General features: G+C 39.8%; 1 protein-coding gene across 5 annotated transcripts in view; it reads left to right on the forward strand.

Moving 5' to 3' along the window:
- Nucleotides 1-23,533, forward strand: part of orc4 (origin recognition complex, subunit 4) — an 80,064-nt gene that overhangs the window by 28,736 nt on the left and 27,795 nt on the right. For 3 of the 5 annotated variants that reach the window (XM_041201630.1, XM_041201632.1, XM_041201631.1), the window contains exons 5-7: nucleotides 17,603-17,678; nucleotides 20,976-21,061; nucleotides 22,118-22,166. In XM_041201630.1, coding sequence (XP_041057564.1) covers nucleotides 17,603-17,678; nucleotides 20,976-21,061; nucleotides 22,118-22,166 — 211 coding nt within the window. Of the gene's footprint in view, nucleotides 1-15,775; nucleotides 15,808-16,600; nucleotides 16,665-17,602; nucleotides 17,679-20,975; nucleotides 21,062-22,117; nucleotides 22,167-23,533 lie in introns of all 5 variants that reach the window. The other 2 variants (XM_041201633.1, XM_041201635.1) reach the window with 2 other exon arrangements.

Here is a 23,533-nt window from a genome sequence, read left to right on the forward strand (position 1 = left end):
AGTGAAAGATTTTAAGATTTGGAAGGATAATTGAAATTAAATTAGCAGTAGGACAAGAGGGTACATATTCAAACTGGTGAGGGAAATTTATGACAGGTGTTTGGAAGTTCTCCCACTTGGTGATAAATATACAGCAAGGCTTGCAATGTGGATGGTGAAAGTGATAATACTGAAATTTTAATAAGTTCTAAATTTAGGAGCAAAACTTTTGTCTGTTCCCCTTGGATGGGCTGGCTGGCTTCTCATTCATAGCTGTCTTGATTAAATTTCAGAAGAAATCAGTTGTAAGTAAGCAAATTACAGAAACTAATATAAATTTTATCTACTTTTTAAGGTTATAAACCTCCTTCTAAACTTTCTTCTGAAATGTTTCCACTATTGTATTAAGGTGTTTCATATCCATGTAAGTGGTTAAGTCATCAGACCTGGATGAAATATACCCCAGGCTGTTAAGGGTATCAATAGTGTAGAATCTAAGTATCATTTTCCAATTTTCTATGGCTATCTGCATGGTATTGGAGGACGGCTAACATTGTAACATTCTTTGGAAAGAGAGAGGAAGAGAGAGCTCGAGTAATGACAGGCAAGTCAGCCTGACCTCGGTGGGGGGCAAATTATTGGAAAGAAGATTGAGATACAACGTCGTTCAGAGGCATCAGTTAATCAAGGATAGTCAGCATGGATTTGTTTAAAAAAAAAGGTCATGTCTGATGAACTTCAGTAAATTTTTTGAGGAGGGCTGATGAGGTTAGAATGTTTATTGTGAATTTGGGTACCACATGGCAGACAAGTCAGAAAATTCAAAGCTCATGAGATCACAGGGAAAATAGCAAGTTGGATCGGAAATTAACTGGCAGGAAGTAAAATTTTATCCAAAACAAAAACAATTACCTGGAAAAACTCAGCAGGTCTGGCAGCATCGGCGGAGAAGAAAAGAGTAGACGTTTCGAGTCCTCATGACCCTTCAACAGAACTATGTGAATCCAAGGAGAGGGGTGAAATATAAGCTGGTTTAAGGTGGTGGTGGGGGTTGGGTGAGGGGAGAGAAGTGGAGGGGGGTGGTGTGGTTGTAGGGACAAGCAAGCAGTGATAGGAGCAGATCATCAAAAGATGTCACAGACAAAAGAACACAGGTGTTGAAGTTGGTGATAAAGGTTATGGTCATTCGTTGTGTTTGTGACTGGTGTTGCAATCTGGTTAAGGACCATAACCCTTTAAAAAGAAATACAAATATTTTATTTTAACCAATAGAACTATGCCACAAGGTTTCACTTTTTAACAAAACACAAACTTTATTGTATATAGAACATATTAAACAAAACAAGTATGGGTAAGTTAACACCTAATACTTATAACTATGTATATTATGCACTCAGGTTTACTTCTTATTTCCCCCAAGAATTCTTAAGACACATCATTCTTAAAAGTTATTTACTTCTGTAGAGACCATCCATAATGTGCCACAGTCCTCTGGAGAATTCTCCTCAGCTCCTGCTTTTCTCAGAGGTAAAACTTTCAATTACCCTCTCTTGACTGTGGATACCTCAGCCCCTTGTTTTGGTTATTTTTCCAATAGTTCCAAGCTAATCTGCTGGTTACTTTCTTTTGCAATAAGACACTGTAGATTCTCCCACTATCTTCAAACTAGGCAATCTTCCAGCTTCTGGTCCTCGCAAGATTCAAACTCAGATTGTCTCACCTGCCTTCTCTATGGTCAATGATGATAGTGTTTTACTCTTTTTATGGTGCAGTCTGTCTAACTGTCATTTATTTTGTTTATTTTCTGAGTTGCTAACTACACAAGATCAAAACTGCAACTAAAAACTCCCAGCAAACACCCAGATAAATTGAAACCAGAGAACTTTCCACCCATCTTCATGACGCCATAGCCTTCTCTTGCCTGTGCTCAAGTTAACCTTTTAAGTTAATTATCCCTTTATTTACAATTTCTTCTTTGATCTGATGAAGTAAATGGGTTTCGCATTTTCAGGGTTTACTGAATGCTTTTAAAATATTTTGGCTTTATCTGCCAACACAAAAAACATCTCTCTGGACTGCCCTTGTTCTTGCAAGCATTATAGATGTCATGTCTCCAGCTTCCCAGCTAACTAAGCCCTCACGCGCGCTCTCTCTCACGTGCTCTCTAACCTCCAACTTTAATCTCGGGGTGGTCGGTAGAGCAAACTGGAGAACGGTACTGCCCACAGTATGGTGTAGAGAGGAGAAGTGTGCGTTCAGCTCTAAATGCTTGTGCCATGGTAATATCGCAACCAATCAGAACTAACTTGCCAACCAATCAGCACCCCTTTTCTCATTTTGTATTAATTTTTGTTCCCATTTGAAATTTGGCATTCTTGAGTCTGTCCTGAAGAATGCAAGACTGAAACTTTCCACAGCATGTCTCTTTTTTTCAGCAACTAGCTAATCGCAACACTGGAAGCCTGTTTCCAGTCGGGTTCTGCAAAGCTCAGTACTGCATCTCTTGCTGTTTGTGGCCTATATCCATGATTTAGACTTAAGTTTGCAAATGATACAAAAATTAGCCATGTGGTTAATCATGAGGAAAACTGTCAGCTGCAGCAAAATATCAATGAAGTGGTCAGGTGGCAGAACAGTGGCAAATGAAATTCAGTTTGGAGAAGTGTGAGGTAATGCATTTGGGCACAGTAAATGGTATGATTCTATGAAAAGTAGAGGGACCTTCAGGTGCATGTCGGCAGATCCCTGAAGATAGCAGGAGAGATGGATAAAGTGGTTAAGAAGGTATACGTGATACTTTGCTTTATTGGCTGAGACCTAGTGTATATTATAGAGAAAAAGAAGTCAAAGGGGACCCATACTTAAATGGAACAAAAAAAATATTGTTCAAAAGAAAGCCAGGCCAGAACATAAAAATTCTTGGAAGTAATTTTGAACTGTCATTGTCATTTACACAACAATTGAATAAATGTTTGAAATGGGAAAGAATCTGCCAGTCTGAGTGGCAGATGCCAAAACATTCAGGAAGTGGTTATTGTGAGTGAGCTTGAAAAATGCACATTAATTGGTGGAATGATCCTTTTGTTCTCTATTCTTGTGTTTCAAAGTAAAGATGGTGCTCAGTTGGATCACGACATACAAAGCTGTGACTTTGCTACTTGAGTTTTGTGATGTGCTTTTATAGCTGGAGGTTTTTTTGTTCCTTTTTTATTGCAAGTGACTTTTAAAAAAATATATATATATTCAGTTCTATAGCTGGTGAAAGGTTCATTGGAATTGACAGTCATATGCCAATAAAAATTTCATTGTAATTGCTGCAGGGCAGTTTTAGCCTCCTATTACCTGAGAATTGTTATGCTGTAAATGAAGTTTTCTGCATGGAACCAACTTGATTGTATTAATTCCAGATTTTAACTTTTTAAATATTTTTTAAAATTAGCTAGGTTTAAAATAAAGGCTACCTTTTAAACTAAATGGGGGCCCAGAGATGTTGGCCTTGAATTAACCCCTGTATTACAAGGGGTGGTAAAAGGATCAGGAGCATGGGATTAAAACGTCAAACCCATGTAACCCGACACCGCACGGAAAATGTGGAAATCGGGGCACCCAGAATGTCCTGTCGTGAAGAGACTGGGTACCCATCAACATATTTAAATTGGGTGCCTACAGCGCAATTCTGTTACCGATTTGAAGTTAACTTGTACTGCATATGTTTCCTGTGGATTGGAAAATTCAGCAGTGCAAAGGAGGAGGGAGCTATCACTTCCCCAAGGTAAATGGCATTTCTGAGGGCCAAGAGGAGCAGAAATTTTCCCAGGCCCCTCAAGGAAGTCTTCAGCCTCCCTCAACACTCCCAATCATGTACGCAGCGTAACCGAGCAAGACCATGTTGTCATGATGATGTGGCTTGTGCACAAGTGATATTAATTTGTAATTTTACTGGCTGACCAAATATATACTGAACTGTTGAAAAGAACTTTTTATGGACAAGAAAAGGCACTGACTAAAGATGACTGCTGCAAGTCACCTGACATTTAGTATTGCAAGTTGACCAGCTTCTAGAAAGTTCCACTGTGAATTGCAATTCAGACATGCCACGACATCCTTCTCTGGAATTTTACACTGAGGATGTCAAGAACCACTTCAAAGGGATTTACTGAAATGTACTGGACATAGTCTTATAGAAATGCAAATGCTACCTCTCCAGCAGAGACAGTCTGCTAGAATAATAGAGATGTCTTCCTATCTCATCAAGATGGATAATGACTCAATAAAGGGGTTAATGTTTGGTATATTGCAGAATCTATTCACCTAATGGCCATTAAACAAAAAACAACTCTCAGTTCAGACATCGGGTAAACCAAACCCCTCTGAAATTATTATGGGAAAAGGGAGGAATTGTTTAATTCCCAGAGGGAAACTTGGAACAACTATCGTAACCTATGTTTTCAATTGGTGTGTTTGAGATGCAGCTCTGAATGCAGGAATAAAACCACCAATCCTCAGGTTTTTTAAATAAAACTAAATTAAATAAGAAACTAAACACACATATATGTCTACAAATTACACACCCACACACCTCGGTTTATACCTAGCTTTTCCTTGGAATGTAAAATTTCCATTGTATTACTAGGTTTTTAAAAATTTTATTTCTCTTAACAATAATCCTCATTTCACAAATGTCATAGTAATATAAACACATTGCTTGGCAAATACCGGCTAGGTGCAAGATTTTACTCCCTTCATTTGAATGGTTTATTCAACAAATGCAAATGTACTCTTTACCTTCTATACTTATGTTTATCTAATTAACATCTCAAACATCAAAGCACCCAGACTAGCTGGCCTTAATCCAATTAAGTCGCACAGACTGTACCATACTTACAATTTTCACGCACGCACAGGCTTGATAGATTCTAACTTTTTTTTGTTTAGAAAGGTGGAGAGTAGCTACTTGGATGGAGTTAGTCTGATGGATTTAGAGTCTGTAGATGTACTTTTAACAAAAAATTAAAACATTTAAGAAAAATATTAACAATATGACACTTCTCCTTCACCTACAACTGTACCTTCACATACATACACGGATTCTCAAGAATAACCACAAGTTACAACAAGAGAAAAAAAAATCTCATACCCTAATGTTCGTAAGTATACAGTCCATGCAAATCAATATGTGAACAATGGTCAGACACACCACACTCCAAGATCAAGTGACAGATGCCACCCAAAGCAGACGCTACGGATCTATCAACTCCCCCAGATGCTTGTTACACTGAGCCAATTGGTCTCACAGAAACTCTAATCTTTCCCACAAGGGTTTCCAATCTAAACAGTCAAGGAACTCATTTTGGAATCTTCTGCCAATCAATGCTTTCACTTGGTCATCTTCCACAAGGATCCACCTCCAGGGTTTCAACCTCTCTTTCTGATGTAAAAAACCAAAAAACTGCGGATGCTGGAAATCCAAAACAAAAGCAGAATTACCTGGAAAAACTCAGCAGGTCTGGCAGCATCGGCGGAGAAGAAAAGAGTTGACGTTTCGAGTCCTCACGACCCTTCGACAGAACTTGAGTTCGAGTCCAAGGAAGAGTTGAAATATAAGGTGGTTTAAGGTGCGTATGCGTGTTTTTTTTTTTTCCTGTTCTTGCTCCTTGATTTAACTGTCTTCCTGGGACGAAGGGGAAGAGTGCTTCGATTGGAAACCCTTGTGGGAAAGATTAGAATTCCTGTGAGACCAATTGGCTCACAGTGTGACAAGCACCTGGGGGAGTTGATAGATCCATAGCATCTGCTTTGGGTGGCTTCTGTCACTTGATCTTGGAGTGTGGTGTGTCTGACCATTCAGAGCTGCATCTCAAACACACCAATTGAAAATATAGGTTACGATAGTTGTTCAAGTTTCCCTCTGGGATTTAAACAATTCAGCCTTTGCCAACTGCTGTGTCATAACAAAGGACTGTTTCCACTGCCTTTTGAGGAAGAGAGTTCCAAAAACACTCAACCCTCTAAGACAAAAGATTTCACCTCATCTCCATTTTAAATGGGTGACGCCTTATTTTTAAACAGTGACCCTTAGTTCTAGATTCTCCCACAAGAAGAAACATCCTCTCCACATCTACCCTGTCAAGACCCCTCAGGATCTTATATGTTTCAATCAAATCACCTCTTGCTCTTCTAAACTCCAGCAGATACAAGTATTATCTGTCCAACCTGTCGTCATAAGACAACCTGCTCACTCCAGTAAACCTTCTCTGAGCTGCTTCTAACATATTTGCATCTTTCCTTAAATAAAGAGACCAGTACTGTACACACTACTCCAGATGTCTCACCAGTGCCCTGTACAGTTGAAGCATAACCTCCCTACTTTTGTAATCAATTCCCCTCACAATAAACAATAGCATTCTATTAGTTTTCCTAATTATTTGCTGTCCCTGCATGCTTGCCTTTTGAGATTCATGCACCAGGGCATCCAGATCCCTCTGAATCTGAATGAGTTCTACAATCTCTTATCATTTAGATAATCTGTTTTCTTTTATTCTTCCTACCAAAATGGACAGTTTCACATTTGCCCACATTATACTCCATTTGCCAGGTGTTTGCCCACTCAACCTATGTATGTCCCTTTGTAGCCTCCGTATGTTCTCTTCACAATTTACTTTCCTGCCTATCTTTATGTCATCAGCAAACTTAGCAACCATTCCTTCGGTCCCTTCATCCAAGTCATTTTTATATAAATTGTAAAAAGTTGAAGCGGCAGCACTGATCCTTGTGGCACACTGCTTGTCACATCCTGCCAACCGGAAAAAGACACATTTATGCCAATCTCTGCTTCCTATTAGCTAGCCAATCTTCTATCCATGTTACCCCCTATACCATGAGCTTTTATTTTCTGCAATAACCTTTAATGTGGCACTTCATCAAATCCCTTCTGGAAATCTAAGTACAGTACATCCACCTTTATCCACAGCATATGTGACTCATTTTAAATAACTCCGATAAATTGGTTAAAAATGATTTCCCTTTCACAAAACCATGTTGACTCTACTTGATTGCTTTGAATTTTTCTAAGTGTCCTTCTATAATATCTTTAATAATAGCTTCTAACATTTTCCCAATGACAGATGTTAGGTGTCCTAGTAGACTTTCTGTCTCCTCTGGAGAGGTAGCCTTATAAAGATGCAAATGTGGTGTTCCATTTCTTTCAATTGTTCCTTTTGGAAGTGGACCTTGACATTCTGAGGTATGAAATTCCATGAGCGACATGTCTGCTGTACAATCGATATAGGAACTTTCCAGAAAAGTGGTCAACTTACAATGCCAGATATGGGGTGACTTATGGCAACCATTTTTTGTCATTTTATTTTCTCATCTTTTAAAAAAAAAGTCCTTTTTGTACAGTTCATTATGGCCTAAATTTCATGCTTGGCGTGCACACCCGGCTGTGGTCATGTTACAAATGTGATTTCGTGCTGGATGGTTAATTAAGCTCCATCCAGTATGAAATGCGTCATCTCAATGGGCGAGAGCATATTGGGCGCCAGGTCCAGTGGTGACCTGATGGGTGCTTTAAAACCGGTAGAGGCAGCTCCCTGAAGGCTGCCAGGGGAGAACCTTTGGACTTTGCCCAGGAAACCATTTCATTCGAACAATGGCCTTACCAGCGGCTGAAGATGTCAGGCGGGAGGGTAAGTCAGGTGGGCACTCAGACCCCTATTTCTTGGCCGAGTGCCTTGCAGTCCCTATGGAGGAGGTTGGTGTCAAGCGGGACATCCTAGTACCCAGGGATGGCAGGAGGAGGCCACTGCACCTGACCAAAAAAGTGTGGGAGGAGGTGGCAGCAGTGGTCAGTGACCACAACGATGTGTGGTGCAAGTGAGTGCAGTGCTGCAAAAAGTTCAACAATCTGCTGCGCTCGGCTGCAATGATCAAGTTGGCATTGATCAATGTGGAGCAGTGTTAAGGGCTCTCCCCCCACCCCCCCCCCCCACCCCCCCAAAACCAGTGGAGCTCAGGGATGTCAGAGCCTGAGTGCCAACTGTCACTGAACCAGTGCCGGCCAAGGGGGTGAGCCCTGGCTGCTTGGCCTGAGTGCCTTTGCGGGTTGAGGGCCATGACTCGGGTGTGTCTTGCAAGGTATCCCAGAGGTGGGGTTTTGCCAGGCTGCAATGGTGCTACAGGTAAAGAGTGGATAAATCAATGCTCCTGTCATTTCAATAAGAAGAGAAGCCATAACAGCACGAAAGAACTAAGATTAGCGGTGGCGACGGTCCCCCAAACCTCCTCATTCTGACGAGGTATGAGGTGGATTCTTTGGAGCTGGAGTGCCACCGCCACCTCAGCCAGTCGTGGAGAGGCAGGGGTCTCTGACGACGGTAATGGTACAGTGCACAGAGGCGTGAGTGTTGGAAAGTGCAAACAGTTTTGTGTATTCTCATAATTAATGGGAGCCTCAAACCTGGAGCCCCCATTGATCATTTGAAAGACAATGGCACCATGATGCAGATCTCCATTCTCACCAGGGCACTAGCATGCACAGTGACAGTGTGATGACATAAACTAATGATATGTCGTTATTCTCCCCTAGAATCGCCAGCTTGCCCCAGAACGTAGGACCCTAAAGAGCCACCCTTGACGCCAGAGGACCACTGGGCTTTAGATGCACTTAACGTCATACTCCCTCTATGTACCAAGCACCAGTACAGATACCAGCACCTCTGTGAGCCATAGAATGTCGGTGCATTGTGGTGAGGGCTGTTCGCACTTGCTTGAGGAGCAGGCAGAGGCAGGGAGTGCCCAGGGTGCTGGCAGTCAGAAGACTGCTGGAGACGAGGACGATGTTGATTTGAAGGCAGGTGATGAGCCGCTGGAGTCACCTATTGGGCAACAGAGGGTGGATATCCAGCATGATGTGTGGGAGGATTTGGCAGAGATCCATGAGCGTATGCTTGCTATGGTCTCTGTTGTGGAGGAATCCATGCGGAGCATGAGCACTGCGATAACCCTTGTTGCCAAGTGCATTGCCTCCTCCGTTGAGAGAGTGGCAACTCTCCATGGAGAGGCATCCCCAGGGACAAAATCAGGGATTTCTGGGTTTGTGCTCGAACCTGCAAGCTGTTACACAGGCATTGACCTCAGGAGGTCAGTGTCAGTGTGGGAGATGGATGAGGCACCCAGAAACCCAGCTAGGTGCCCATCCATCAGTGAAGTGCAGAGAGCTCCAGGGTGACCTTATGTTGGCACACGAGCTGCTTGCCGTCTCTACGGGCTCCTCCTCGGGTGCTCTGGATGATGGCAGCAGCAACTCCAGGGGCCTTGGAGATACTAATGAGTCCTGAAATGAAACCTAGAAAGGCTTAAGGCTGAAGCTCAGAACAGAGATGAAGCTGTCAAGTTCAAATAAGCAACCAGCAGCAAACTATCTCCTAAACTCCTCACTACTCTCAATGGCAAAGCTGCAGGCCATTTTTTTTTTTTCACGCCTTGGATGAGGTTTCATTAAAAGTGGGTTGTCTGCCTGCCCGTTTTGCTCGTGCGATGTCCTTGCGATTTCACACTCAATGTAAAATTGGGACCAATTGCCTTTTTCATGGCCTTAAGTGGCCCTTTAATTGATGGGTGTGGTTCCAACACCCAAGCCGCCCACCAACCTGAAGATTGCTCACGTGCAGGATGACGTCAGGCTACTCGCCCGATGACATCTTGCACTATTTCATGTCCGTTCGGGTCTAGCATGTGCCTGCCTGCGAGACATAAAATTCTGTCCTATGTGTTTTGGTTAGCTGGTGAAATTACAGGTTGATACCACTCAGTCATGATCCCTGTCATTGTGACAGTTGGAATCAAAAAATGGTAGGCAAGGCAATAATTGAACAATGGGAACCTACAGATGGCTTCTGTATAGAATAAACAGGTTCCTTGAGGGAGAGGGAATAACTTTCAAAGCCAGAGCTTCCTGAATGATCAAAGATGAAGAGATTGAAATGATTCTGAAAAAGGAGGTTAATGTTAAATGTAAGATTCATAATACCATAGAGAATCAAGTTGAATACAGAAAGTACAAAGGAAATAAATGAAAGGGAATGAGATGGGCAAAAAGAATACAAGAATATATTGGTCATTAAAATAAAAGGGAACGCAAATATTTTATAAAGACAGAAATAGTAAAAGGACAGTTAAAGGGAGGGTGAGACCGAAATGGAGATATCCATGCTGTCTGCCTTCATGAGGATGCCCTCTGCTTCCATGAGGATGAGGTACAAAATGAGTGTTTTGCATCTTTCTACACGAGAGAAAAGAATGCTGCTAATGTAGTGCTAAAGGAGAAGGTAAAAATGACATTGGACAGGATAAAAATAAGTATAGTTGGCAGCCCCCAATATAGAAAAGTCAGCTGGTCTGGATGGGATGCATCCTAGAGTACTAAGGGAAGTAAGGGTGGAAATTGTAAAGTCCCTGACCATAATTTTCTGTTCCTCCTTCAGTGTGGTGGTGGCTCCAGAGGACTAGAGAATTACAAATGTTAGCCCTGGGTTTTTTTTTGCACCGGGATAAACCTGGCAATTACAGTTTACCGGTGGTGGCAGGGAAACTTTTGGAGGCAATCTAGGACAAAAGTATAGGCGGATAAATTAAAGTCAGAGATAAAAACAAAAAAACTGCGGATGCTGGAAATCCAAAACAAAAACAGAATTACCTGGAAAAACTCAGCAGGTCTGGCAGCATCGGCAGAGAAGAAAAGAGTTGAAGTCAGTGTGGATTTTTAAAGTTAAATCACGTTTAACTGAATTATATGCTTTGAAGTAAGTGCTAAGTTTGATAGGGTTGTGCCGATGATATTTTACACATACACTTTCAAAAAGCATTTGCTGAAGTGCCCTTTAACACCCCATATTTAGTAGTAAAATTGAAGCCATGGGATTAAAGGGACAGTGGCAATGTGGATTCTAAATTGATGAAGGGACAGAAAGCAGAGATGAGTAGTGAATGGCTGTTTAGTACAGAGAACTGTGAAGTGAGACATTTTGCTTGGAGACTCGATATAAACTAAATGATCAAATTTTAAAGGGAGCATAGGACCAGACAGACCTGGGAATTTATGTACAAAGAATGTAAGAACATAATAAATAGGAGCAGATGTAGACCACATGGTCCATCAAGCCTGCTCCACCATTCAATATGGTCATGGCTGATCTTGAGCTTCAACTCCATTTTCCCACCTGCTCCCCCATATTCCTTAATTCCTGAGAGAGGCCAAATATCTGCCTATCCCAGCCTTAAATGTATTCAATGATGGAACATCCATAACTCTGTAGGATAGAGATTTCTGAAAATTTTCAATCCTTTGAGTGAAGAAATTTCTCCTCATCTCAATCCTAACCCTTTATCCCAAGACTGTTTCCTCATGTTTTAGATAACCCCATCCAGCTCACAACCTCTTGGCACTCACCCTATTAAACCCCCTCAGAATGTTGTAGTTTTCAATGAGATTGCCTCTCATTCTCCTAAATTCCAGAGAACATAAGCCCAATTTACTTTCATCACAGGACAGCCCCCTCGTCCAGGGACCACTTTAATGAACTTTCGCTGTACCGCCTCCATTACAAGTACATATTTTCTTAAATATGGAGACCAAAACTGCACACAGATGTCATCTCACCAAAATCCTGTACAACTGTGGCAAGACTTCTTTATTCTTGTACCCCAATTCCATTGCCTTAAAGGCCAACATGCCATTTGCCTTCTTAATTGCTTGCTCAGTCTGCATGCTATAACTGTTCCTTGCACCAGCACACCCAAATCTCTTTGAACATCAGCACCTACAAGTTTCTCACCTTTTTAACAAAAAAAATCTTTTTTTATTCTTCCAATCAAAGTGAATAATTTCCCTATATTATACTCCATCTCCCATTTGTTGCGTACTCATCTAATCTGCCTATATATCTCTACAGCCTCTGTGTGCCTCCCCACAGCTTACCTTTCTACCTAGCTTGTTTTCATCAGCAAATTTATATGAAGAGGCAGAGAGTAATGTATCCAAGTCATTAATATAGATTGCACATCCATTATGTCTGCAGCTATCTCTCTTAGAACCCTCACCATGTAGGCTATTAGGTCCTGATGGTTTGGATTTGATTTCCCTAATTTCCTCTCTCTTTTTAGCCCCTAGGTTATCATCATCTTCTGTATGGAACTTGTCTTCTCCTGTGAAGACAGACACAAAATATTTGTTCAATGCCTCTGCCACTTCCTTGTTCCCCATGATATTTTCTCCTGTCTGTGCTTCTAAGAGACCAATGTTTACTTTAGCTGCTCTCTTCCTTTTATATGTACTTGTTCTTACATTCTGTATTTATATTTCTAGCTAGTTTACTTTCATATTCTATTTTTTCCCTTATCAACTTTTTTGGTGGCCCTTTGCTAGTTTCTAAAACACTCCCAATCCTCCATTTTTTTGCAACATTGTAAACCTTGTCTTTTAATCTAATACTATCCTTAAATACGTGAGTGAGCTGCGGTTGGGTCCTCTTTGCTGAGTTTTCTGTTCTTCAATGGAATGTATTTTTGTTGAATATTTTGAATTGTTTCTTTAAATGTTTGACTGTTCATTTATCCCCATATCTTTTAGTCTATTTACCCAATTATCCTTAGCCAGTTCTCCCCACATACCTATGTAATTAGCTTTGTTAAAGATTCTTGTTTGCTATTAGAATATGTCACTTTCAAACTTAACATGGAATTGAATGGTATGATGGTCACTATTTCCCAGTGGATTTTTTACTGTGACATTACTAATTAACTCTGCTTCATTACACAATGCTAGATCTAAGATAGCTTTATCCTTAGTTGGTTCACCGTGTACTGCTCCAAGAAACTGGCACAAAAACATTCTACAAACTCCTCTTCTAGATAACTTTTGCCAATTTGATTGTCCCAGTCTATTTGAAGATTTTAAAGTCCCCACAATTGTTACATTTCCTTTGTTTCAGGCTCCAATAATTTATTGTTTGCTGACCTGCCCTCTGTCAGGGGGCTTATAAACGACTCTGACTGGTGTTTTCTGATGCTCGCAATTCCTAATTTCCATTCATACTGATTCAACTTCATGATTTTCAGAGGCTTATTTCACCAGCGTCCTTATATCATTTATTATAAGAACTACCCCACCTTCTTTGCCATTCTGTCTGTCTTTCCAAAATCTTGTGTACCTGGAAATATCTATTTCCCAGACTTGATTACCTTGTAACCATGGTCCTGTAATGGTGATTAGATCAAAGTCATTTACCTCCTATTTGTGCCACTCGTTCATCCAATCTTATTACCGATGCTTTGTGCATTCAGACAAACAACCTTTTAATTTCATTGTTTTACTTCTATTCCATACGATGTCCTTATTCGCTATAAAACATTTTTTTGTTAAACTCTGTGTTGCTATCCCACTCTGCTTGTCTTTACCCACATCAGTATGCTGTTCGGGAACCTCAATCTTTTTTTCTGTTCCTTTGAATTTCTAAGTCCCCCTTCACCCGAACCCCTCCCCCCCGCTGTTAGGGCTGAACAAATTGAGAAGGCAGTTTTTTTTTAAAGAATATGGCATCCTTGATTTTATTAAGTGGCAAGGTACAAAAGAAAGCATAGATTTTTGGACTCCGGGGTAGAATATTTCACTGAGCATGTGGGCGTGCGCCCGAACTGCTCGAGCGTGAGAGAGTGTTTGATGATGTCGGGCCAGCGTCCCGATGTCATCTCACATGATATTTCGGTCAGCGGGCACACCCGTCGACAGCTAAGGGGCCTATTAAGGCCATTAATGTAATTGACTTTTTTTGTTTCCCGTCCAACAATACGGTTGAGGGGTGGGTGAATCGGCCAGGTAGCCTTTGCCTTTTTGAGGGAACCACATGCAAGGGCCTTCAGGGAGCTTTCATTCCACATTCCATTAATTCCAAGTGAAATCAAGGTCGGGGGCCGATCACGGTCTGAAGCCTGTTTCCTGGCTGCTCCTGGGCCTGCTGACCACACCCACATGCTGAACTCAAAATCCTGCCCCAGGGGAATGTAGGGATATGGGGATTGGGCGAGAAAGTGGAATTGAGGTCAAAGATCACACATTGTTTTATTGAAGCAGGCTGAGGAGCTGTATGGCCTATACCTGCCCCTAATTCTTGTGGCCTTATGCTGAACCTTTATAAAACACTGGTCAGACCTCAGCTGGAGTATTGTGTGCAATCCTGAGCACCACGCTTTAAGAAGCAGGTCAAAATCTTGGAAACTGCGCAGAAGAATTTTACTAGAATTCTGTCAGGAATGAGGGGCTTCAGTTAGGTCAACAGATAAGAGAATAGCCCCTGCTTTTCCAAAGAGCAATGTGGTTTGAGAGGAGATTTGATTGGTGTTGAAAATGACAAGCTGTTTTGATAGAGTAAATAAGGAGAAACAGTTTCCAGTGGCAGAAGGATTGTTATTCAAGTTTAAGGTGACTGGCAAAGAAACCAGAGGTTACATAAGGAAACCTTTTTATTTGCACTGGGTGTTATGATCTGAAATGCACTGTCTGAAAGGGTGGCAGAAGCAGATTCAATAGTAACTTTCAAATTGAATTAAATACGTTCACGAAGGGAAACAATTATGGGGATATGGGGAAAAAAGCAGAGCAGGGGATTAGGTTAGATGGCTTTACCGAATAGCATAGGCATGGTGGACTGAATGACCTCCTTCTATACTGTTGCATTGCTTTATTCTAACCTGAAAACCGCTCCCAAGGCCCGGAAGGGATTTAGAAATGGTGGGTGGGCGCAATTCTGGGATTCCTGCCCCCAATCCCAGTAATTGGAATTTTTTATAGCGGGGTATGGTGTGGGTAGCGAGCCTGCACTCGGCAATTCCACTCTTGCCTATTCCATCTCCATTGTGGGGGTGGGCATTTTGCATAACGGTGCTATTTTCATGGAGTCAGGCCATTTTAGGAAGAGATGTGGTTTACAGCACCTCAGGAATTGTGAGCCACGGGTGGGTGGGGGGGCACCACAATTCCAAGTTGGGAACCAAAAAATAAACCATCATCTACTCCTGGAATTCTTTCATTGACTTTGACAGGCTTTGAAATACAAAAAAAAATGTATCTTATAGTACAGCATTGAGCTATTGAAACTAAAAGTTAGATGTCTTTTTACTGCAATAATTGATTATAGGGCTCTGTCTTGCAAAGGTAAGTTGACCATTAAATTGACTACCATTGTGTAAGTGTATGTTATATTACAGTACTTTTTCCCAATGGAAAAAGTGTTGTAACGCATTCAAAAATGTGCTGGGAAACTCTCCTGTCAAGTTTTGGACTGAGATGTAAATGCCCAACGATCTTTAACTTCGGAAAAAAAATGACCCTGCTGTTGAATATTAAAATAAATCTAAGCACCCGCTATAGTACATTGATTGACAGGCAATCTGCTTTGAAATGGAACTGAATAGCAACTGCATCTGGTGTTTGTTTTAATTGACTCCATTGTTGACATTTCCCAGGATTTGTTTTGATTGCTAAGCCTATTATGAGTGCTATCAAAAAGTCTGGAACAACTTACCTCAACAGGGGAGCTGGGTCACATTTTGAATGACTGACAGTTTTAAGAGGTTATTAGAGGATTATCAGTCCTTGTTGTAAGTGGAGAAGTTTGACCACTTAAGGGGCCCTTACATTTTTATGCATGGATTTTATGGATGAGGGGTTTTTTTTGTGTTTTTGAATTTGACAACTGTATTAGATTGATTGGAAGTTTATTTTTTATTGTCCATTTGATAGATATCCTGAGGTCTGCCCATAGTGGATACTGGGTGAGTGACTATACACTATAGAGTATACATGGTGGGATGGTGGAGGTGGCATTGGAGTACTGGGACATATATACATAGGAATTAGGAACAGGAGTGGGCCATTCAGTCCCTTGAGCCTGCTCCATCACTCAATAAGATCACGACTGATCTCATTTAAGCCTCCACCCCACATTCAGCCTACCTTTGACTCTCTTGTTAATTAAGGTGATATGGGGTGGATGGCCGGTGAGGGATGGGGGTTTGAAGACCTGTTATTCATCATTAAAACTGGACCGACGTCCCAGTAAATGGAAGCAGGCGTTCCAGTGTTGTCATATAGCGGGGAATAGGGATGTAGGTTTTAAGTCATAGACTATTCCATCTAATTGCAAACATATATACTAGGGTGAAACTGGTCACTACATGGATGTTGTGCTAATAAGACGTGTTTACTTCGAGCGCACAATCTTGATCCGGATTTGTAATTACCATAATTTCAGTTTGCCTGGGGATGTTAGAAGTGCAGTTTCATCACTCAAAATACTGATTTTAGTTGCAATTTTCATGGAGCAGTATATGTGGGCTCTGAGCACCCACTTATACTGAAGGTGTGTAGTGTGCTGGTTGATGTGCAATGGCAGGATTCAAGATAATTCGGGGACTAAGAAAGAAGACACACACTGGTTCTGGATATGGCCTAGGAGGACTAGAGGAGGAGGAGGAGGGATGCCCTCATTTTCCCTCCACCCCTCCCCCATCTGGTGCAGTTGCTGGTGCTGCTCTGTCTGGTCTCATTTCTTCCATTCCTTTGCAGACCGAGGAGACCACGAGCAAGGTGCTGATGACCGAGTCCTCATGGTGACTCCTCACTTTTTTAGGTGAAGTCCTCAGAGAATTGTCAGTGTTGATGAAGTTTTGATAAAGCGCCCTTGAAAGTCTCCTGGTGTGTTTTAAAAGACTTCAGATCTCCAGTTTGTGAACAGTAAAACATGATGTTCCTTTTAAGTAAGGCTTGAAATCCTCTGCAATGACTAATTTACTCCCAGGCAGCTTGTCACTGTTAGAAAAGGACGATAGTTCAAGAGTTATCCACCAAAATGCAGTGCAGCTTCCTTAATGACCACTAACAGGCAATTTAAGTAGCAAGTATTTGCTTTCCAATCTTCCATGCAGTCGTTCTTAGCGAAAACATCAACTCCTTTACCAAAACGGTATCTTGTGCTAATTGTGGCTAACCTGGTGTTTCAACTTAAGACCCCATCTTGGCCACCTCAGAGGCTCATGAGTGCCAAAGTGTCCAGGAAAAATTGCCCCCAAAGTCTTTGCATTACAACAGCCGCTACACTTCAAAGATGGTTCTGTGACTGTACAATGCTGTGGGATGTTCTGAGTTGTGAAAGGTGCTACATAAATGCAAGTCTTTCCACCTGTCATTTTTCAAAACGAAAACTTAAGGAAGTTCTTTTTATGTTTTTTGGTATTTTGATACAAAATGGCTTTGGATCTCAACATAAATGTAAAGCGAACCTTTTGTGTAAAGTCTTTATAGTTTATCTGCAGTCATTTTACTATTATTTACTTTGCCAAAAATTTTAAAAAAACAATCTCACTAGGTTAGAAATAAACACTATAAGTGTAAATTGTACCAGTACTAAAATGATCATATCAATTGGAACCAGGCACTAAGTTGTGAATCTTAAATTTGAAGATCTGTGGCTCTAACTATATTTTGCAGTGGTTAAGGTTAAAAAAAATGCTGCCTTTTGTAAAAAAGAAATTGAAGCTTGGATTCTGAAATGTTCTCATGTTTTCTTAGCTGCTGAAGAGTGTTTTGAAGGAACTTATGGAAATGAAACAAGTTAAGGAGAATCTTCTGCAAGTGCATTTAAATGGTAAGTTACTTTCTCTAGAAAAGTGAGATACATCTTTTACCCATTGATCTATAGTAGATGCTTATATAAATACTGAAGCTGTTAATTTACTTACATTGGAGAATTGTAGATATGAAGGTAAAATAAAAAATCAAACAATGAGATAAGTTTTCAACATATCACTGGTGCATAACACTGGCATTGCAGGTTAGGTGCCTGTTGTAGAAACCAAACCATTTTCCTTTTCTATTGAAGTCCATGGAAAAGTAAATTTGAGTAGTTTCTAGAATGACTGCCTGATCAGTGATGCCAGTTTGACACTCTAGCTCTAAACTAAAAATTACCCCTGATGTAGTGAAACAGTGATGGCGTTCAAGCTTTTCCTTATTGCATCCTCTCAAAGCACTTCATATAGAGGAAATTTCTTTTGAGATATAAAGGCTTTCATGGAGTGCAGTTTTTTTTGTGGTAGGAGAGAAAGATAAGAATAGCTGTAACATCCACCTTTTTTTTTTATTTTAGTTGTCTTTTCTGCATCGAAGAGACAACTCTGAAGAAAGAGAAGTGAATTGTTGGGGAAAAACTTTTGAGCAAAGGTGATTAATCATTTTGTGCTTAATCTCCAATTAATAATAGTACTGAAACATAAGCTAACAAAAGTAAACCACAAACTGTAATGCAGAGTACTTTTTCTCTGCTATGTTGTCATGGTGATCTCCAATAGAAAATTGCTATAATGGTGCTAAATTTCCACATTTTTTCTTGAACTTTCATGAAAGACTTGTACCCATCATGATTAGTGAGGTGCAGTCAAATTCATTTCATAAAGGACACTGCAAATCTTGGACTCAAATCCAATTTCTAGATGACGGCAAAAAGCAGATCGCAGGATAGAAGGTAATCAACAGGTGATTATGGACAATGAGTGGCAGACATGAACTGGAGATCAGGAATAGATGTAGAACATAAGAGATACTAGAACTTGAGGCTATTTAACAGTCAGCAATATGATTGAGTCTAGAAGATAGAAATAGACTTAGCATATGTATAATATATTATGAAAAAGGAGATGGCATAGTACAAAATGCCAGGGCCACCAGGGAGGTTGATGGTTTGGATGGGGGGAAAGCTGAAAACTCCATCTAATCTAGTTAGAAGAAAATAAAAACTCTGTTCTGCAGACCTTCAAGTTAGAATTACAGAGACCACCTGATCTATACAAGGAGGGCCACTAATTGCTCTACAAAGATAGGAAAGATATGTTAGAACAGAGTTTTTCTACATTTGAAGACTTCAGTCAAACAAATATAAATTGGGAGAAGGCAAGTGGTTTAAAGCCAGAGTTGGTGAATGTAATGCTTGACTGCTTCATGACTTAATGTATCAAGGAATCCACAAGAGTATTCATCTTTGAATTGGTATTTACCTATGACTTGGACAAAATTCAGGAAATGGAAATCCTAACATTATTGGGGATGAGCAGCTACAAGATAAATTGGGAGTTAGATATGCTCAACACTAAGACAGTTTTATATCATTTTCTTTTAAAAGGGATAAATTCAAAAAGTGAGGAATAATGAAAACAGATGAATGGGGCAGGTTATAACACAATAGAAGACGAGTGAAACACCTTTAAAAGTATAAAGCTAAACGTGCAAGGAGAACGACATTCCTGAAACCAACAAGCTCAGTAAACAAACTAAGCACTAAATTGATCCCAAAAAAATGAAAAGTAAAATGCAGAAAAGCAACCTCTAGATCCAGCAGGGAGAAAGGGGAAGAGGCGCAATGGCATGCATAGAAGAAAATATAAAAATATATGCTGAAAGGGTGATCAGAGGATCAAAGACATACTAGAGAAAAGTATAGCAACAGAGGTTAAATGCAACAGTATAATATTCTATTAGTACTACAGCAGTAAGGTGATAGTCAGAAGAAGGACAAGCTTGCATTTAAATAGACTATAAACACTGGGCTATAGAAAGTTTTCTGGAATGGTATACCAAGGCATTTCACAAAAGTTCCATATGAAAGAACGTTGGATAAATTCAGTTAGGGATTTAGGGGTAAACTCTCGAGTGGATAAGAAATTGGATTTGTTTTAGAGGTAGAAGATCCTGAGTCGTCATTAAGATAGAGTTAATATGGAATGGAGAAAAATTCACTGAGTGGTGTGCACGAGGAATTGGTGTTGGGACTACAACAGTTTAATTTAGATAAGTAACCTTGACTTGGAAAGTACATGCTGAATAACACCATATTGAACTTGTGTCACTCGTTAGTCCAGGTGCAAACCTTATTCAGCTCACTTGGTGAGACCTTGACAACCTCATCTAGTCCACCCAACTTCTCCTTCTCTCCCCACCTTGGTGTCATCTTCAAATTTGACAAACATGCACTGGCTTAATTCCAGGTTAATTATGTAAATCAGGAACAGGAATGCTCCTAGCATTTTTTTTTTCTCCTCTTCTTCACTCATTTCTCACTCTCATACCTCCCTACACTGCAAACTAATTCTCCTTACAATTAATATCTTTTACTTCCCTTTACCCAACTGATAATCCACCATAACCCACTCATAAGGATTTTGTAAAAATTGAGGACATTTTTGAAAGTGTAAGTAAACTATTATCACTTCCTTCCTGTCCCTGTTGCCAACTATGAATGTTACAGTCTCTATTTTTAATAAAACTTCTGTGGTTGGCCAGGTAAAAAGTACCGTTTCTGAAACATGTTGGCTTTCTTTAAAGATTATTTCCATACAAGTTGTCTTCCATTTTGTTTCTGCTTACTTTATTTCATTTGTTTTTTGCTTTATTATTTTTAATTTGTATTGGCTTCAGTCTCAGTGGAACTGCTATTGCAGTAAAGTCACAACCCTGAGTGTCCAGACAGCATATTTTTGTTCTTGGATGTTATAAGCATATTTTTGTTCTTGAATGGTATATTGTTAATGTTGCCCTGTCTTTATTAAAAAACCCTCCAAGAAGTAATCATTTGCCATGTAACCATCTTCTGTTTCTTCTCATGTTCAATTCCATGCAGAGCTCTTAGGGTTTTATTGACTGTAAAATAATGCTGGAAGAATTTTTTGGCATTCTGTATTACGGCTGCAGTTCTGTCCCTTTCCAGTTTTCTCTTGGCACCCTTAAAATTTTAGATACGCATGATAAATGTTTTCTCTTTCTAAAAAGAAACTGTTCTTTACTCTTTTGTTGCTAATCGATTATAAATCTTTAAAATTATTATATTTTTCCTGTTTGTACAAATAGTGAATAACTAAGACCACAATGGACATTTTATTTGGTTATGTTTTAGGTTTATTGCAAACAGATGACAAGATTGCACTGAAAGAAGTTACACGACAGCTCCAGCTTGAGAATGTTGTTGGAGATAAGGTTTTTGTAAGTCATTGTATCCGAGATTGATGTTTTCCAATGGTGACATTTTATGATATATTCAAGTTTTTGTGTGAACAGTATTATAAATTTTTTATAAGTTCATAACTTTAATACTAGAGGTTCTTGCTCTACCTTTTTGAAATCAATTGCTTCTATTTTTAAGTTTAATGGAGGTGATCAACATATGATAAAGAAATAAACCAAAATGATGTATCTGCCATACTTCTCCTGATGCATTGTGACCCAATTAACAAGATTATAGGTACCATGATCTGTTTTACTGTCAACTTCACTTTTTTTATAATTTAAAAAAAAAATGCAAACTGACGTGCTCAAGTCCCACACTGTGTTCCCTCTCCTACACTCTGAAATTGATATGACTACTGCACGGAATCCTAGATATGTATAATAATGCTCCAATCACAGTATATTTATCCCTGCCCCATGTAATTCTCACTATAATGCAACTGTATATTTTTGAGTATTTATACCTACTTTTCAGAAAACAATAGTAAAAACTAGCCAGTGTTGATAATTGGCAAAGAAAAAGGCCATTTTGGCCCAACCTGTCCATGTTTGTTACACTTCTCACATCTTCATCTAAATCTACCATTGTAACCATCTATTCATTTCTGCCTCAATTGTTTGTCTAGCTTCCCCTTAAAAGCATTCATATGACTTGCTTCAACTGCTCATTGTGGTAGCAAGTTCCACACTCTTGCATCGTGTGATTCCTCTGAAATCCCAATTGGATTTCTTGGTGACTGTCTTCTATTGATGGCTTCAAGTTATGCTCTTCATACAAGAAAAATAATTCTCTCTCTATCTATTCTATCAACACCTTTCATAATTTTAAAGAATCTGTTAGGTCACCCCCTCAGTCTTTTTACTAAGAGTTCTCCTCAGCCTGTCAATCGACGCAATAGCAAAAGTACCACAACCTACTGTTCTTGGATATCTGAATTCTGGAGAGTGAGGTTTAAACAGATTATTTTAATTTTTACTGCTGTGTGTATATAGAGAATCCACTGACTACATGGAAATGTTGTTTAATTACAGGGGAGTTTTGCTGAAAATCTTGCTTTTCTTCTTGAGGCTTTGAGAAAAGGTACAAACATTTTAATTTGTATATTGTTTTACCAAAGACTTTTCAGTTGGTAATAATTTGTTAAAATAATGGTTGTAAATCATATAAAATGATGTAAGCAAATCTGATTTTCTTTTTGCTTTTGTTTCCACTCTGTCCTATTTCTCCCTTACCTCAGTTTTCTGCTTTCCCTGCCTGAAAACGGTAGCTGCTCAGAGTAGAGTTCTGCAGGTGTTGACGTATTTCCAATAACTAATTCAAATGACTATTCTTTATGTTTGAATTCATACAGTAAGGATTGGTAGACAATTTGACTGGGATTTTTCAGCTGAACATGAGTTTCCCCCGCAGATGTCCATCTCTTTTTCTCTCCTTCCCTGTCATTGGAACAAGAATGCCGCTGTTCACTCTCATTCCGCCATCCACCTCCACTCCCCATACCGCTCCCAAACTGCTGCTCTGGCTGAAGTCAACTATCATGGGATTAAACCAAGGATTTTCCTGTTGTGTACAGCTCAACTGCACACAAATAAAAACATCAGTAAATCCTAATTTGAAGTTACTTTAACATAATGCTACATGGTTTATAGTTTTCTCAGTTCTGCATGTAACAAAGGAAACCCAAGTATAACCCAAATAAGACTTGAGACCTTTTCGAATAAATATCCAGAGTTCGAATTTGGATACTGTTCAGGTGGTCTGCATTTAGATAGGGATCTAAATCAAGATTTGGATTTTTCTTGGCTGATTCAGCTCTGTGAAGTTCAGGTTTGGAACATCTGATACCAGAAGTATTTGAATTTCATCTGAGTTGTATCCAAAGCCTCATATTTACCCCTAATAAACTGCATAAATAAAGCTATGAATCATGCCTTCTCTGAATTTTTAATGTGCAACACTCCCAAAAAAAACAGCATGGGGGAAGAATGGCCTCCATAAAAGTTATGATCTTGCAATATTAAAGCTAGCTGCAAACTGCTTTGTCTTTCTGCGCCTACCGGTGTTTCTGTCAATATAAAGTCATGAGATGAATTTGTCATGGCCCGACTGGTATAGCGTTTCCTCAAATTTATCAAAAAGTTGATACAGATAACGGATGCCCATTTTTACTGAAAAAGTAAACAACTAAATCATATATAAATGTTGAGCATGCAGGAAATATTTGTCTCTCCGCCCAATGGAGCAAGATTTTATGCAATATTTTGTCAGAAAGAAAATTATTTTGTACCCTTCGTATCTTGTGTGGGTTTTTTTACTCTCCCTGTTGCCAGTAGCAATTCATGTTGGCTTCTGTGATTTGCCCTTGATCATGAGCTTGCTTAATTTTAAGACCAGTAAAGCAACAATTTGTGGGCTCTATGCAAATAACACTAGGTCCAGCCTATGAT

Source organism: Carcharodon carcharias, chromosome 12, assembly GCF_017639515.1.
Source record: "Carcharodon carcharias isolate sCarCar2 chromosome 12, sCarCar2.pri, whole genome shotgun sequence".
Classification (NCBI taxonomy): Eukaryota; Metazoa; Chordata; class Chondrichthyes; order Lamniformes; family Lamnidae; genus Carcharodon; species Carcharodon carcharias.